The 18,811-nt window shown below is 44.3% G+C and overlaps 1 protein-coding gene across 3 annotated transcripts in view; it reads right to left on the bottom strand.

Annotated features, from left to right (window-relative positions):
* Positions 1–1,764: 1,764 nt before the first annotated feature.
* LOC125485425 (AP-1 complex subunit gamma-1-like) overlaps positions 1,765–18,811 on the bottom strand; it is a 70,401-nt gene continuing 53,354 nt past the window's right edge. The window contains exons 6-7 of one of the 3 annotated variants that reach the window (XM_048608110.1): positions 6,814–6,955; positions 1,765–1,858 (exon numbers count right to left, since the gene is read on the bottom strand). In XM_048608110.1, coding sequence (XP_048464067.1) covers positions 1,850–1,858; positions 6,814–6,955 — 151 coding nt within the window. In that variant the 3' untranslated portion in view covers positions 1,765–1,849. The remainder of the gene's footprint in view (positions 1,859–6,813; positions 6,956–18,811) is intronic. The other 2 variants (XM_048608109.1, XM_048608111.1) reach the window with 2 other exon arrangements.

Raw genomic sequence — 18,811 nt, 5'->3', positions numbered from 1 at the left:
AGTCAGAAGTCACACAATACCAGGTTGCAGTCCAACAGGTTTGTTTGAAATCACAAGCTTTCATAGCGCTGCTCCTTCATCAGGTGGAGCAGTGCTCCGAAAGCTTGTGATTTCAAATAAACCTGTTGGACTACAACCTGGTGTCGTGCGACTTCTGACATTGTGCACCCCAGTTCAACACGAGCACCTGCATATCAGTATTCTGAGACGTGGGTGCTCACAGACTTTGCTAGTGGGGAAAAGATTTTCCACCTGGAAGCAAATTAAATTAGCGTACTGATAATAGGGCTCATGGGAAAATGTATAAAGGTGCTGCTAGTTAAAGCTTACTTAGACAGTGAACTTGTTACGTGCCTGGTAACATTAGCGATAGTGCCAAGCTTGGTAATGATAATATTTTAAGAAACAGAAAAGGATATCCCAGAGACTGGCAAGGCTAGACAAAGCCAGCAGGAAGCAGAGAGATTGGGGCATAGTCAGGTTCAGAAGTCCTACATCAGAAAGTTAAATCTATGAGGTTTGGATGGCTCAGGAACAGTCTCTACAATTAAACATGACAGGCCAATAGTATCAAAAGGGGAAGATTTGGACCAACAGCCATAAAAGGCAACAGCCAGAGATCTGGTCCATGGATACCAGCTAGGTAAACTTACAAGAGTTCTCAGAAAGGGCATGAGAAACGGAGGGTAGTTCCTCACTTAAGGGAAAAGTCACAGGAGAGGATAGAAACTGAACATTCAATTGATGGCAGCATTCCGAGGAAAGTGGAACATATTAGCACAGAACTTATTCCCAAAGCAAAGGGTAAATGGAAGGGAACATACACACAGATGACGACTCTGGAGGTCACCAGTGCACAAACAAAGTTAAAAACAAAGTTACACACTGGCAGATCAAAGGAACAAAACCAAGTTTCAAACCCCAAGAAATTCAATGGGGTTAATGTAAAGTCTAATGAGAGTAGGTACTAGATCTAAGTCCAGATACCCTACAGGAAGCACACTTCAGTTAACCACCTACCAATTCCCTAGAGATCAAATTTGTAACAATGTCCAAATCTGGAACATGGATTATAGAAGTAGATTTTAGAAGTGGTTTATAAAAAGACAAATATTGACTTGAAGTGTCTGCCATGATTACCTGATCACCAATTGAGGCATAGCTAGGATAGCAATGTGGAATAAACAAAAGGACGGACTGAAATTATCACTTTATCTAAACACATTGAAACCAGGCAAATGAGCCAGCATCGAGAAATCTGCATCTCGTCTCAATTCATATGTGAATAATGTGCGTATACATAGGACATTAAAGGTTACCTGCAACTGTTCAGCATGGTAAGACATTAGAGCTAAACTTGGAAATATATAAATAAACCATACTTCAAAGGAATACAGTAGAAATAATGAAAATGAATTTGGAACAATAAGAGCTGGAGTCTCTCTCCCGCCTATTTGTCCCAGTCTTTAGACAGTTTCTGGTACAACTGGAGAAATAACTGAGAACTCAATGATTTTCACAAACTTCATTAATGCTGAGAGCATGAATCAACAATTAAAAAAAACTGTCTCAGATTAAAAAAAAAATCTTACATTTCAAGGACTAAGGGTTCTTAAACTGCACAGCCTTTATTGTTTCTGTCTTTACTAGACACACATTGCTTTCTGAAATTATCACCTTTTTATGCACGAGATGTGGATGCTGCTGCCATGATGTGGCCAGAATTATTGTTCATCCCCAGTTGCCCATAAGGTGGTGGTGATGGTGAGTCTACCTTTGTGAACTGCTGCAGTCCATTTGGTGTAGGTACGCCAACAATGGCACTTGGAGGGAGACCCAGGTTTGTGACTCAGTAACACTGAAGGAGCAATAACATATTTTTAGGATGGTGAGTGGCTTGGAGGGTAACTTTAGGTGGTAGTGCTCTCATGCCCTTCTAGCTAGTGGTGGTCATGGATTTAGAAGATGCTGTCTAAGCCTTGGTGAATTTCACCATACACAGCTGAGATAACTGATCTTCATCAAGTATAACCATTTTTCTTTGTGCCAGATATAACTCTAACCAGAGGAGAATATTTCCCCTGAACTCCAGCCTTGCTAGGGCTACTTGATGTCACACTCAGTGAAGACTCAGTCCCACTAAGAGGCGATATCACACGGGAGGTTGAACCACAAAAGCATGGCAGAAGCAGAAATGTAGTACAGGAGACATCTTTATTCACTGCATCTCATTCTTCTAAACTTCACTGAGTGAAGGCCCAAACTACTCAAGCTCTCCTCATAAGGCAGTCCCTTCAAACCATCGATCAGCCCAGTGAACCTCCGCTGGACTGCCTTGAATGACAGTGTACCTTTCCTTAAATAAGGGAATAAAACTAGTCTAAGGCATTAATTTAAAATTTACCAAGTGTCAGGAGAGGTTGGCTGAGTGAACGTACAGCCTGTCATACGTGGGAGTCCTGGATGCTGCCAGTGTCCTGGATGACCACATGTGCAGGAAGTGCTCTCAGCTGCAGAAACTGGAGCTCTGGGGTCTCGGAGTTTGAGCACTGTTTGAAGACACTGCAATGCATCCACAAGGCTGAGAGTTATGTGGATAGCACGTTTACAGAGGTGGTCACACTGCAGCTCAAGAGACTAGAGGAAAGAAGGGAGTGGGTGACCACCAGACAATCCAAAAAGAACAGGCAGGTAGTGCAGGAATCACCAAGGGTCTCATTCATTTACTGGTATTCCATTTTGAAAGCTGATGAGGTTGCTGATACCTCGGAGGAATGCAGTCAGAGCCAAGTTTCTGGCACCTCAAGTGGCTTGACTGTACAGGGGGGTGAGGAAGAAAGGAAGAGCAGGGGACAGGGGATTCTTTAGTCTGAGGAGCAGACAGGCAAATCTGCAGCCGAAGATGTGACTCCAGGATGTGGTGTTGCCTCCCTGGTGCCAGGGTCAGTGATGTCACTGAAAGGCTGCAGGTCATCTGAAATAAGAGGGTGATGAGTTAGAGGTCATGGTATACGTTGGTACCAATGGCAAAGTGAGGAATGTGGTCTTGCATCAAGAATTCAGGGAGCTAGGCAGTAGATTAAAAAACAGGACCTAAAATGGTTGCGCCATGTACTAGCAAGTTCAGAAATAGGACAGATGAATGCGTGGCACAAGAGTTCGTGCAAGGGGAAGGTTTTAGATTCCTAGAACATTGGGATTGTTTTTAGGGAAGACGGGATGTGTACAAACAGCATAGTCTGCATCTGAACCACGTTGGGACCAACATCCTTGCAGGGAGATTTCCTTGCATTCTTGGAGGAGTTTAAACTAGTCAGGCAGGGGGAGGGACACAGAATATCAATGAAACAGAGACACATCATGCCACAGTAAAGGAAGCAAGTCACAGAGTTCAGCTATGTTGCGTGTCATGAAAAGGCGGCAAGGCTAGATGGTCTTTAATGCTAGGAATGTAACAGGTAAGACTGATGAGTTAATGGCGTGGATTGACACATGGAAGTATGATATTATTGCCATCACAGAAACATAGTTGAGGGAAGGACTGGACTGGCAATTCAACCATCCTCGGTATAGTATCTTTAGGCAAGACAGAGGAGGGTGTGAAAAGGGTGGTGGAGTCAATTACTGCAATAAAGAGAGTTGATATCTTGGAAGGGTCCTCAAATGAGACTTCGTTAGTAGAATTAGGAATGTTAAAGAGGCAGCTACTTTGCTGGGAGTGCATTATAAGCCCCCAAAAGAGTCAGTGGGAAAGAGAGGAGCAAATATGTAGACAGTTTACAGAGGCGTGTAAGAGTAATAATTGGGTAACTATACTTAGAGATTTCAACTTTCCCAATAAAAACTGAGATACTCAGTGTTGAGAGTTTAGAAGGGGCAGCTTTCTTGAAATGTATCCAGGGGAGTTTTTTGTATCAATATGTAGAAGGTACAACAAGGGACGGCACAGTGCTGGATCTGGTTTCAGGGGAAGTAGTCAGACAAGTGTTCAATGTGGCAGTGGGGGAACATTTTAGCCATAATGATCACAACATGGTACTGTTCGAATTTGTTCTGGGCAAGGAAAAAGATGGCTTTGGATTGAGGGAAGGCAGATTTTTATTAAACTAAAGCAGGATCTGGCCACAATTGACTGGGAACAGTTGCTTGCAAGTATGCCTACAGCAGAGCAGTGGGGGGGCATTCAAAAGGAGCTAGGGAGAGTATAGATCCAACATGTAGCCTTTAGAGGGAAATGGAGGATCAACAAGTTGAGAAAACCCTGGATGTCTAGGACAATTCAGGACTCGATGAGGGAGAAGGGCTTTTAGCAAGTCCAAAGGGAGCAATTTGGTTCCTGCCCTAAAGGAACACAGGAAGTGCAGGAGGGAACTTAAAGCAATAAGAGCAAAAAGAGGGCATGAAAAAGGACTTGTGAACAGTATTAGGGGAGAAGATCCTAAGGTATTTTATAAAAATGTTAAAGGGAAGAGGTTAACCAGGGAAACAGAAGGGCCCATTAGGGACCAAAGGAGCAAATTGTATGTGAAGCTGCAGGATATTGGAAGGGTGCTAAATGAATACTTCTCTCTGGTCATCACTCTGGAAAAGGAGAAAGTAGGTACAGAATTCAGGAAAAGGGACCGAGAGGAACTTGCACAGTTTGACACAGGAAATGGGGAGGTATTGGAGGCTCTGTCGGGCTTAAAAACAGACAAATCCCCTGGCCCCAATGACCTGGATCCCAGACTGCTGTGGGAGGTGAGGGAGGAAATTGCAGGGGCATGGACACGGACACAAATTTTTAGTCCCTCTCTGGGACACGGGGTAAGTGTCAGAGAACTGGAGGAAGACTAATATGGTTCCATTTTTCAAGAAGGGAGGCAGAAATGAACCAGGAAATTACAGGCCAGCGAGTCTCATGTCAGTGGTAGGGAAACTATTTGAGAAAATTCTGAAGGAGCAAATTAATACCCACTTGGAAAGGCATGGATTAATTAGAGATAGTCAGCATGACTTTGTCAGGGGGAGTTCATGCCTAACAAATCTGTTGGAGTCTTTTGAAAATCTGATCAAGCGTATGGATGAGGTAAGTTCAGGTGGCGTAGTTTATATGGATTTTAACAAAGCTTTTGACAAAAGTCTCCCATGGGAGACTGATTGAGAAGGTTAAAGCACATGGAATTGAGGGAAATGGCGAGATGGATCAGAAACTGGCTTAGTAACAGGACACAAAGGCTAGTGGTAGAAGGCTGTTTCAGTGATTGGAGGCCGACGTCCAGCAGTGTACCACAAGATCAGTACCGGGACCCTTATTGTTTGTTATCTGCATAAATGTTATAGATGAAAATGTTGGGGGGCTGTTAAGCAAAATTGCAGATGACACCAAAATTTGTGGTTAATAGCAAAGATGGTGGCTGTAGGTTACAGGAAGATATAGACTGGTTGGTCAGATAGGCAGCCCAGCGATAGTTCACATTTAATCTTGATAAGTGTGAAGTGATGCACTTTGGAAGAAGGAACAAGATGAGGCAGTATTTAATGAATGGCAGGAGACTGGTAGCTTAGAGGAACAGATGGATCTTGGGGTAATTATTCACAGATCCCTGAAGTCAGCAGAGCACGTGAATAGGATAGTTAAGAGGGCATCTGGGACACTTGCTTTCATCAGCTGTGGCACAGCATATAAGAGCAAGAGGGTAACATTGGAGTTATAGAGAGTGCTGATGAGGCTACAGCTGGAGTACTGTGTGCAGCTCTCGTCGCCTCACTACCGGAAGGATGTGATAGCACTAGAGGGGGTACAGAGAAGGTTCACCAGGATGTTGCCTGGGTTAGAGAAACTGAGCCACAAGGAGACACTATATAGGCTTGGATTGGGGGGGTGGGCGCGTCATGATTGCGATATAAAATTGAGGGATATATACAGGGTGAATAGAGGGCAGCTGTTCCCCTTGGTTCAGGGGTCAATCACGAGCTGGCAGTTTTAGGGCAAGGGACAGGAGATTCAGAGGGGATTTTGGAAAAAACCTTTTCACTCAGCGGGTGGTGGGAATTTGGAACGCACTGCCTGGGAAGGTAGTAGAGGCCAAAAACCATACAACCTTTAAAAAAATATTTAGATGAGCACTTCAGATATCAGAACATTCATGGAAATAGGACAAGTGCAGGAAAGTGGGATTAGTGCACCTGCAGTGGTAGTTATGTCAGTGTAGATTTAACGGACTAAGGGCCTTTTCAGCTCTGCATGAATTTGAGTCTAAAAGTGTTCACCGTATTCCAGCCTGACATGTGCCTCATATAATTTCAGCAAGGTTCCCCTATTTTAATACTTCATTCTCTTGTAAGTAAATGTGAACATTCCATTTGCATTCAACAACAAACAGAAATTGTGGAAAATCTCAGCAGGTCCGACAGCATCTGTACAGAGAAATCAGAGTTAATGTTTCAGGTTCAATTACCCTTCTTCAGAACAGGTTCATACCATTTGCTCTCTCTATTACCTGCTGAACTTTTATACCAGCTTTGTGATTAATGCACAAGGCCTTCCAACTCTCTCTGTGCTATAGCTTTCTGCAATCTTTCTCCATTTAAATTACACAGTCAGCTAATGACAGGAAGAAAAGAGGCTAGTTTGGCAGATGGAATATAATGTAAATGGGGGTCAAAGAGGATCTAGCCTAGAATAAGAAGCATTTCAAATCATTGGCCAGATATGGAAACTATTTAAAGGGAAAATTGATGAAAACATATTAACAGGTTTAAGGTAAATTTTGCCTTTTGTCGATTGGAGTCATTTACATCCTTAAAACTGTCCCAAAGGGAAAGTCTCACCTTTTTACGAATGTACGAGTTGGAGTTCTTCAACAGTTTCTCCACCTCTCCAGCCAGATCTCTGCACATATCTGATGACCCCATACAGCCCAATGTACAGAGAGACAGCCCCTGGACAAACTGTGTGCTGTGGCTCAAGTCGCTGGAAGAAAACAAAATATACTTGCTTATCTATAAGTCATATCAACTCAAATTCACAGCCTTAAGAGAGTTCATTCTTGACTTGCAGAATTAACAATTAAATACAAAAAAAAAAAGTATGTTTTGGAAGTGGGAACAGAATTCAAACGTGTGGTCTAAATTCCCAATTCTCAATTCCCACATCAAATTCATTTAGCACTTCTCTATTGGGGTGGCCCTATGCAGTTCAATTAAATTTTCTAATATCATCACTGCACTTATCAGCACGGTTGACAAAGCACAATAAGGGTAAGGCTGATTTTCCTTGCCTGTTGCAAATAAATAGAAAGATTTTACTTATGCCAACTCCATAAAACCCGCTCATAAATTTTCAAGATTTCTATTGGATCATCCTTCAGCCTGCTTTTTGCAGGGAAAAAGAAAGACGCGATCTGTGCAACGCCACTTCTTATTAAAGCAAGAGTCACTATAGTCCAAGAGGACCATAGCCTATGCTCTCATTCGCGAGATAACAAGCACGTCACCGTGCCTCAGGCGTGGTGGCAGGAGCACGTGTGCGTGCGTAACTGTAAAAAAAAGTCATCAGAACTATAAAGAAAGATAAGGTTGCACTCTACAGCATTTGTCATGACTACCACATGTCTCAACATGGTTTACTGTCAATTAATTATTAGTCAACCGTATACACAATACTTCAGAGATGTTCTCGAAGGTTTAACTTGCATAACTTCAGGCCTAAATCCTATCTCCCTCTCGAAATAAATCTGCATCCTTCTCCAAAACCATAATCCGATCCCATTCTGATCTAATCACAGCCAGGTCACTGCTCACAATCTCTTTTCACTCCCAAGTCGTTACCCACTGAGTCCCCAAGGATCTAGATATTTTCCATCCCCAAGGATTTAGCCTTGGATCCCTCCTACTTCTTATCTACACCCTGCCCCATGGTTTCAGTTGACGTTACAACATTACATTTCTGCATGTACACTGATGACACCCAGTTCTACGTCATCATCACCTGTGAGAACTCCACCAATGTTGTTATTATCAGACTGTTTACCAGACGGCCGGTGCAGATGAGCAGCACTTTTCTTCAATGAAATACTGGGAAGACATACTGAAGCTATTTTGTTTGGTCCCTACCTCAAATTGCGATTCCCTAACTATTGGCTTCAGTCAGAGTCATACAGCACAGAGACAGGCCCTTCAGCCCAACTCGTCCATGCTGACCAGGTTTCCTAAACTAAACTAGTTCCATTTGTCTGCGTTTGCCTATATCCCTCAAAACCTTTTCCTATCCATGTACCTGTCCAAAAGTCTTTTAAATGTTGTAACTGTACTCACCTCTACCACTTCTCTGGCAGATAGCTCCATTTACACACTACCCTCTGTATGAAAATGTTGCTCCTCAGGTCCCTTTTAAATCTTTTTCCTCTCACCTTAAGCCTATGGACTCCCCAACTCTGCAGAAAAAAGCTTAGCTATTCACCTTATCTATGCCCTTCATTTTACGGATTTTAGCAAAGATTTATAGCTCAGGCTGTGGGCGAGGTTGTTGACTTGCTGGCCGAGCTGGCTTGTTTTTGTTCAGATGTTTCATCACAATGCTAGGTAATGTCAGTGAGGTCTCCAATGAAGCGATGTTTTGGAAATAAAGCATTGGAATTTATACTGTCTGGTCTTTTATGGCAAGTTGTGTCATTTACGGTTTTGTTCTGTATGGGATTGCATATGGGGTCCGATTCTATATGTTTGATGATTGCCTCTAGGAATTCCCATACGTGTCTATGTTTGGCTTGGGCTACTACGGTTACATTGTCCCAGGTAAACTGATAGCTTTCATTGTCTGAGTGTACTAATATTAAAGGAGAGTTCATCGTGTTGTTTTGCTGCTAGCTGATGTTAGTGTGTTCTGATGGCTATTTCCTTGCTGTCTGTCCGATGTAATGCTTGTGGCAGTCGTTGCATGGTATTTTGTAAACTATGTTGGTTCCGCATGTTGTGGGAATGGGGTCTTTAATCCTTAGGAGTGTTTGTCGTAGAGTGGCTGCGGGCTTGTGTGCTACCATGATTCCTGGTGGCTGTAGGAGTCTCGTCAGTTCTGATATGTTCTTAGTGTAGGGCAGTGTGGCCAGTGTGTTAGGGCATACTGTGTCCACTTGTTGTCTATTTAGCAGGCACCTGCAGATGAAGTTGGGGGGATGTCCGCTTGTGGCGAAGATTTTGTATAGGTGCTCTTCCTTTTTCCTGTGTAGATCTGGCGTGTTGCAGTGAGTGGTGGCCCGCTTAAATAGTGTCCTAACACAGCTTTGTTTGTGGACGTTTGGGTAGTTGCTGTGGAAGTTGAGGATTTGGTCAGTGTGGGTTGCTTTGCTGTACACAGAGGTTTGGAATTTCCCGTTGGTCATATGTTCAATGCTGACTTGCAGAAACGGAAGCTGATTGTTGTTTTCTTCTTCTCTCGTGAATTTAATCCCGGCGAATACATTGTTGATGTGGTGGTGGGTCTCTTCTAGTTTGGTTTGTTTGATGAAGAAAAATGTGTCGTCCACATACCAGATCCAGAGTTTTGGTTGATTGAGGGGGAGGGTAGCGTGTCCTCGTCTTTGCATGACTGCCTTTGTGATGAGTGAGATGGGTGAAGGAATTGGTATGCCATTGATCTGTTTGTATGCTTGACCATTAAAGGCCAAGTGTGTGATAAGGCACAAGCCTAGTAGTTTGAGTATGTTGTTGTTGTTGTTGCTGCTGATGGAGCTGCTGGTCCGCGTTCCTGCTTCCCCTAGTAATGTGGCCAGTGTTTCTTTGGCTAGTGGGATGTCAATTGATATGAATAATACTGTGACATCAAAGGATACCATAATCTCGTTGTCAATGATTTTTACGTTCTTGAGGGTATTGAGGAATTCTTGGGTTGAGTGGATGGAATGAGGTGATCCGTATACTAACCCATACAGAACAAAGCCGAAAATGACAACTCACCATAACAGACCGGACAGTATAAATTCCAAGCGGAGTAGAACAAATTTGCTTCATCGGAGACCTCACTGATAACGTTACCTAGCATGGTGATGAAACGCCCAAATGAAAACAAGCCAGCTCAGCGAGCAAGTCAACAACCTATGCCCTTCATGATTTTATAAACCTCTAAGATCACCCATCAGCTTCCTGTGCCGCAGGGGAGAACAGTATCAGCCTATCCAGTGTCTCCTTATAACGCAAACCTTCCAATCTCAGTAACCTCCTTGTAAATCTTTGTCGCACCCTTTCCAGTTTAAAGACATTCTTCCTCTAGCAGGACAACTAGAATTCTATGCAGTACTCCAAATGTGGCTTTACCAATGCCTTGTGAAGCTGTCAGAAGGTCTATGACACCAGATTATAGTTCAACAGGTTTATTTGAAATCACTAGCTTTCGGAATGCTGCTCCTCCATCACTTGACGAAGGAGCAGCACTCTGAAACCTTGAGATTTCAAATAAACTTGTTTGGCTATAACCTGGTGTTGTGACTTCTGACTTTGTCCACCCAAGTCCAACACCAGCACTTCCACATCATTGTACAGCTGTAACATGATGTCCTGTACTCAATGCTCTGATCGATGAAAGCAAGCATGCCAAACACCTCCTTTACCACCCTGTCCATCCATGACGCCACTTTCAAGGAACTGTGTACCTGCACCCCTAGGTCTCTCTATTCAACAACACTCCCCAGGGCCCGACCACGAACTGTATAAGTCCTGCCCTGGTTTGTCTTACCAAAATGCAACACCTCATTATTTATATGAATTAAACTCTATCCGCCATTCCTTGGCCCACTGGCCCATTTGGCCAAGATCCTGACGTACTCTTAGATAACCTTCTCCACTATCCACTATATCACCAATTTTGGTGTCGTCTATAAACTTACTAACCATTCCTCCCATATTCTCATCCAAATCGTTTATGTAAATGGAAAAAACAACAGTGGGCTCAGCACCGATCCTTGTGGAACACCGCTGGTCACCAGCATCCAGTTTGAACAACATCCCTCAAGCACCACCCTCCTCTCTCCTACCGTCAAGCCAATTTTGTATCCAATTGGTTAGCTCTCCCTGGATCCCAAGTGATCTAACCTTACTAAGCAGCCTACCCTGTGGAACCTTGTCGAAGGCCTTGCTAAAGACCACGTGGACAACAATTACTGCCCTGCCTTCATCTCTCTCTCTCTGTTACCTCTTCAAAAAAAACTCAGTCAAGTTTGTGAGACATGGATTTCCTATGCGCAAAGCCATGCTGACTATCCCTAATCAGTCCTTGCCTTGCCAAATGCATGCAGATCCTATCTGTCAGAATCCCCTCCAACAACTTACCCACCACTGACTTCAGGCTCACCAGTCTGTACTTTCCTGGCTTTTTCTTGCAGCCTTTCTTTAATAATTGCACAACATTAGCCACCCTGTGGCACCTCATCTGTGGCTGTGATAATATAAATGTCTGTTAGGGGTCCTGCAATTTCTCTCCTACCTTCCCACAATATCCTGGGATACACTTGACCAGGTCACTGGGATTTAAAATTGAATCAGAGATAGTAGGAACTGCAGATGCTGGAGAATCTGAGACAACAAGGTGCAGGGCTGGATGAACACAGCAGGCCAAGCAGCATCATAGGAGCAGAGAGGCTGACGTTTCGGGCCTAGACCCTTCATCAGAAAAGGGGGAGGGGAAGGGGGTTCCGAAATAAATAGGGAGAGAGTGGGAGGCAGATAGAAGAGGGATAGAGGAGAGGATAGGTGGAGAGTAAACAAACAGGTCGAAGAGGCGGGGATGGAGCCAGTAAAGGTGAGTGTAGGTAGGGAGTTAGGAAGGGGATAGGTCAGTCCAGGGAGGATGGACAGGTCAAGGGGGCGGGATGAGGTTGGTCGGTAGGAGATGGAGGTGGACGTCCAGTCCCTCTACACCTGCATTCCCCACGCAGATGGCCTTAAGGCCCTCCGCTTCTTCCTGTCCCGCAGGCCCGACCAGTCCCCCTCCACTGATACCCTCATCCGCTTAGCTGAACTCGTCCTCACACTCAACAACTTCTCTTTCAATTCCTCCCACTTCCTACAGACAAAAGGGGTAGCCATGGGTACCCGCATGGGCCCAAGCTACGCCTGCCTCTTTGTAGGTTACGTGGAACAATCCCTCTTCCGTACCTACACCGGCCCCAAACCCCACCTCTTCCTCCGTTACATTGATGACTGTATCGGCGCCGCCTCGTGCTCCCACGAGGAGCTCGAACAGTTCATCTACTTCACTAACACCTTCCACCCCAACCTTAAGTTTACCTGGACCATCTCTAACACCTCTCTCCCCTTCCTGGACCTCTCTGTCTCCATATCGGGCAACCACCTAGAAACCGATATTCATTTCAAGCCCACCGACTCCCACAGCTACCTCGAATACACTTCCTCCCTCCCACCTTCCTGCAAAAAATGCTATCCCCTATTCCCAATTCCCTCGCCTCCGCCGCATCTGCTCCCAGGATGAGGCATTCCACTCCCGTACATCTCAGTTGTCCTTGAAAAACGAGGACCGTGACTTGCCCCCCTCGGTGGTTGAGAACGCCCTCAACCGTGTCTCCCACATCTCCCGCACCTCATCCCTCACACCCCGTCCACGCAATAAAAACCAAAAAAGAATCCCCCTCGTCCTCACGTACCACCCCACCAACCTCCGGATCCAACGCATCATCCTCCGACACTTCCGCCATCTGCAATCCGACCCCACCACCAAAGACATCTTTCCCTCCCCACCCTTATCTGCTTTCCGGAGGGACAACTCTCTCCGTGACTCCCTTGTCCGCTCCACACTCCCCTCCAGCTCCACCACACCCGGCACTTTTCCCTGCAACCGCAGGAAGTGCTACACCTGTCCCCATACCTCCTCCCTCACCCCCATCGCAGGCCCCAAGAAGACTTTCCACATCAAGCAGATGTTCACCTGCACATCTGCCAATGTCGTATACTGCATCCGCTTTGCAGAACACCTACGCTCGGTTCGCAATAAACAACTGCACCTCCCAGTCGCGAACCATTTCAACTCCCCCTCCCATTCCTCAGACGACATGTCCATCCTGGGCCTCCTGCAGTGCCACAACGATGCCACCCGAAGGTTGCAGGAACAGCAACTCATATTCCGCTTGGGAACCCTGCAGCCCAATGGTATCAATGTGGATTTCACAAGTTTCAAAATCTCCCCTCCCCCTACCGCATCCCAAAACCAGTCCAGCTCGTCCCTGCCTCCCTAACCTGTTCTTCCTCCCACCTATCCCCTCCTCCCACCTCAAGCCGCACCTCCATCTCCTACCGACCAACCTCATCCCGCCCCCTTGACCTGTCCGTCCTCCCTGGACTGACCTATCCCCTTCCTAACTCCCTACCTACACTCACCTTTACTGGCTCCATCCCCGCCTCTTCGACCCGTTTGTTTACTCTCCACCTATCCTCTCCTCTATCGCTCTTCTATCCGCCTCCCACTCTCTCCCTATTTATTTCAGAACCCCCTTCCCCTCCCCCTTTTCTGATGAAGGGTCTAGGCCCGAAACGTCAGCCTCTCTGCTCCTATGATGCTGCTTGGCCTGCTGTGTTCATCCAGCCCTGCACCTTGTTGTCACTGGGATTTAACCTCTGTTTATTCATTTTAAGAGCTCCAGCATCTTCTCTTCTGTAATGTGGACTGTTTTCAAGATACCAGTTTATTTCCCCAAGATTTCCCCACGTTCCCTAGCTTCAACGTCTTTCTCCATGCTAAATACGGACGAGAAATATTCATTTGGGACCTCACCTATCTGCGGCATTGATTTTTCAAGGGCTCTAAACTCTCATTCGTTACTCTTTCGCCCTTAATTTATTTGTAGAATCTCTTTGGATTCTCCTTTACCTTATCTGCCAAAAGGTATCTCATGCCCACTTTGTGCCGTCCCGATTCCCCTCCTACCCTCCCAATTCTCAAGTGATTCACTTGATCCCAGCTAGAAAAAGCCTCCTTTTTCCTCAACCAGAGCCTCCATATCTCTAGTCATCAAATGTTCCCTACTCTTATCAGCCTCGCCCTTCACTCTAAGAGGAATATGTTGGCCCTTAACACTCATTATCTCATTTTTGAAAGCCTCCTACTTGCCAGGCATTCCTTCGCCTGTGAACAGCCTCCCCAATCAACTTTTCAAAGATTCCCATCTAATACCATCAAAATTGACCTTGCCCCAGTTTAGAATTTTAACTTGTGGACCAGACCTATTCTTTTCCATCACTATTTTAAAACTAACAGAATTATGGTCACTGGTCCCAAAGTGCTTCCCCACTAACACCTCAGTCACTTGCCCTGCCTTATTTCCCAAAAGGAGGATGAACTTTGCTCCTTCTCTAATACAGCCAACTACATATCAATTGAGAAAGCTTTCCTGAATGCACTTAAATTCCTCCTCATCCAAGCTCTTAATACTATGGCAGTCCCACTCTGTTTTCAGAAAGCTGAAAGCCCCTAATACAACTCTATTATTCTTAGACTATCTGCAACCTCCATACATATCTGCTTTGCAATTTCTTGCTGACAATGGGAGATGGGGCACTTACAAGTACAATCCTAAAGCGACCACCCCCTTTTTATTTCTCAATTCCAAAATTGTGGCCTCACTGTATGATCCATCAGGAATATTCTAACTACTGCTGAAATGCTTTCCCTAAACAAAAGCACCATACCCCCTCCTCTATTGCCTCCCCTTCTATCCTTCCAATAGCATCTGTACCCCAGAACATTGAGCTTCCAGTCCTGTGCCTTCCTCAGCCATGTTTCTTTAATAGTTATGATACCTAGTCCCATGTTCCCATCCATGCCTCAAGCTCATCTGCCTAACCTGTCAGGCCTCTTGCATTGAAATAAATGCAGTTTAATTCATCAGTCTTCATTCATTCTCTGCCGTGCTCTTGCCTGCTCTGTCTATTTAACTTAGTCTCCAACTTCTGTACTAGCTTCAACCTTCTCTTTTGTCTGACCACTGTTTAGGGCCAAAAAATTGCAGGTGAAATCTATCCTGTCCAGGAGTCATCTTCAAGTTTGATTAATTTAATATTTCCCTTTTTATTTTAAATGCAGTTAACTCATTTCAATTAATACCACGTTCACCTGCAGTGTTTCTCTGGCAAATGTGGAAAAAATTAATTCATATTTCTGCCATTTGTCTAGAACTGCCAGTAATATTAAGTGGCCCTTTTCGCAATCGATCTTTTTTTCTGCTTATAGAATATTTTACAACAGTGTTTGATTTTAGCCTCGTTGATAATTTAAGTGCATCTTTTTGCTCTCCTAATAAATTACCTTCAAATTTTGTAGTTGCTTGGCTCACCGAGCTGGTTCATTGTTTCGCAGACGTTTTGTTACCGTGCTGGGTAACATCATCAGGACAGCCTCTGATGAAGTGCCGTTGTGTCTTCCCGCCTGTTATTTAAACTCTGGAGTCTGTTGAGCTGGATTACCTCACTTCTGGTTTTCCTTCGCAGTGGAGTGTATGTGGGAGGACCACCAATTCGACTGGGACAACACCAAGATCCTGGGACAAGCAAAGCAGAGAAGTACGGGAATTCCTAGAAGCGTGGTACTCCACGAAGAAAGCTATCAACAAACACATAGAGCTTGACCCCATTCCACTGCGAAGGAAAACTGGAAGTGAGGTAATCCAGCTCAACAGACTCCAGCGTTTAAATAACAGGCAGGAAAACACAACGGCGTTTCGTCGGGGCTGCACTGATGACGTTACCCAGCAAGGCAACAAAACGTCTGCAGAACAACAAACCAGCTCGGCGAGCCAACCAACTATAACATCCACAACCCGAGCTACAAATCTACTCTAATGCCTTAGATACCTTCTAATTTCTTGTATTTTCCAATGTCATGATCTCCACTGCTATAAATGTAATCAGTGCATCTAACTTTCATTAAATTCATTTCTTCCCCCTTTTTTTTTCCATCTATCGTACTCATTGATGCTGGGCTTGTTCTCATTTAACAATATACGGTCCAAATATTCTGACAGCCAGATAGTTGTCAGGATCATGTAGAATCTGCAATGCATTTGACTCCATGGGAATTGCTCAGAAAATTGAAGATTCCGATGGGTAACTCCCCTGTACCTGGAAGCCTCCAAAAATGCCCCTTTAAGTCAGAGAATTGAGAGGGCTCAGTTAAGCTTAATTGTTGCCCCAGAGAAATTAGAAATTCAAATTCTAAACTAACTTCTAGGTAACAAAACATCCAGACTCATCATTGACCACCCCTTCCTGCAACTACCTGAACTCCCCCATAACTCCCTGATGAGCTGTGACCCGACTTCCCGCCAGACCAAACCCACCCTCCAATCATAACCGGTTGGATCAAGACACTCAGCCCCGACCATCCCCTCCCCTACTGGTCCACCATCCTTCCCCATCAGCCCTCCAAACCCGACCAAATGTGACCCCCATTCAACATGACCTGCATTTGTCCAACCCTGCAAAGAGTATGATCGATGTGAAGGAAAATTCAGCTAACTAAGACAAGGACTAAATGTGTGAGACTGGAAATATTGGTTCAAAGTAAGAATTCAACTGATTTCTCTTGTCCAAGTTCAGTTTTAGACTTCAAGTCAGATTTGTAAGTTGAAATAGTCGAATTAACAGAGACAGACGTACGATGGTGGCAATTAGCACTTAAGGACCTGAAACCCGTTATCTAAGTGAGGTGCTGATTACTGTAGCTAAAAAGTGACTGAATAGATTCATATAAGGAAAAGATTTTATTGTACAGGTAGTTCTCCTATAACACGATAGTTGCGTCTTGCGTGACCACGTGCCATCGAATATCGCCACAGTAAATCGCATTATAGGGAAATCGCCATTGAAAAATCGCTATATCTGTACAGCAGAAAGTTTGCGTTATCCAAACAGCGTCCACTATTCATCAATTGCATTACAGCCCATTCGCATTAACGAAACATGGGTTATAGCAGAAATACCTGTACTGGTGGAGACTTCACCTGATTGAGGGAAAGGCCAAGCAAGTGAAACTTGAAATCTGGTTCCAGATAGGAGTTTGGTAAGAAGGGGGACAGAGGTGCTTTAACAAAGGTTTATTGCAAGAATTCAACTCACCAGAGCAAGAGATGAGCAGGAAAGGATAAAAAATGCAGGTGATATGGCCTGCCTGCAGTGGAACTAATGATAGTGATTTCATGAACCATGGTGTAATAAAACTGTCCGGAAAAATATTGAGACAACAAGGTGCAGAGCTGGATGAACACAGCAGGCTAAGCAGCATCATAGGAGCAGAAAGGCTGACGTTTCGGGCCTAGACCCTTCATAGCCTGCTGTGTTCATCCAGCTCTGCACCTTATTGTCTCGGATTCTCCAGCATCTGCAGTTCCTACTATCTCGGAAAAATATTGATTTGGTTGCCAGTGTTTTCCAACTATCTTTTCTTAAAATAAAAACTGGTAAGCATAAGTTTGATACTTGAGTGGGGAATGCAGGGAGCACGAGTGAACTGACCACACAACTTGGTACAAGATGCCATTGAAGTGAAGGAGGAATTAGCAAAGTAGAGGTGATACGAAACAATAGAATGAAGGAGATAGATAACTGCTTTCTGTAGCTGTGAATGAGGTCCCAAAGGCTGCGTTGCCGATGTGGTGCCAGAGTTAAGGACATCTCCTCAGGGTGGTAAGGAGCGGGAGGGAAAAGATTGAGGTGTCTCCGTTCAGGTTGGCACAAACAATATTGAAAGGGATAGAAAGGAGTTTCTGCTAAAAGAATTTGAACAGATTGGGGGGGTCCAAATTACAAAAGCGGGACCTTCAAGGTAATAATCTCTGGAATTCAACGTGAGCCACAGGCAAACTGCAAAGAGTAAACAAGATCAAGGCGTTAAGTGTGTGGCTCCAAAATCAGTGTGGATGGACTGGTTTTCAGTTCATCAAGCATTTGTATCCGTACTGGGGTAGAAAGGAGTTGTTCCAGTGGGACAGACGTCACTTGAACCAGGCTAGGAGCAGTGTCCTAGAAAACCTAATAATTAGGGTCGTGGAGAGGGATTAAAGTAATTTCGTGGGGAGATGAGGAGAGCAAGGATGGTGAAATGTGGGCTTACAAAGATATAGCAGCATTACAGGACAGCCTTCTGAATAATGAACAGTATACAAACGTAGAAAGACAGCAGCAAATAGGATAAAAGGGAAAAATATGGTTAAAATGAAAAAAATTAATGGCTCTTTACCTGAATGTACATACTATTTGGAATGAAATGAGATGATGGCACAAATAAAAGGTAAATAAGCATGATCTTATAGCCATTATGGATAAATGGTTACAAGGAGATCAAGCTGGTAATTAAATATTCAGGGATGATTTTTCAAAAGGACAGACAGGAAAGTATAGGATTGCGGAGCAGTTTCATTAGTACAGGATAGAATAAGTAAGACGGCAACAAACAATTTCAGGTTAGATGATGTAGAATGAACAAGGGTGGAGGCAGGAAATAACAAGGGGAAGATGACAGTGGTAGTAGTAGTCTCAAGGCCCCCTAACAACAGGCATATGATAGAGCAGAGAATATGTCAGGAGATAACGCTGGCATGTAAAAAAAGGCAGTACATTTATCATGAGTGACTTTAATTATCTGTAGATTGGTAAAGTCAAATTGGCAGAGATAACCATGAGGACGAATTCATAAAATGTATCCCACACAATTTCCTAGAACATTGGGCTGTGGGTTCAATTATAGATCAGACTATTTTGGATACAGTGAATTTCTGGGCCATTATTCCTGGACTTATTTGTACATGTTTTAAATGTTTCCTATTGTTGTTTT

Source organism: Rhincodon typus, chromosome 19 (genome assembly GCF_021869965.1).
Source record: "Rhincodon typus isolate 14 chromosome 19, sRhiTyp1.1, whole genome shotgun sequence".
Taxonomy (NCBI): Eukaryota; Metazoa; Chordata; class Chondrichthyes; order Orectolobiformes; family Rhincodontidae; genus Rhincodon; species Rhincodon typus.
The sequence above is the reverse complement of the archived record's forward strand: the minus strand, read 5'-3'. Positions and strand labels throughout refer to the sequence as shown.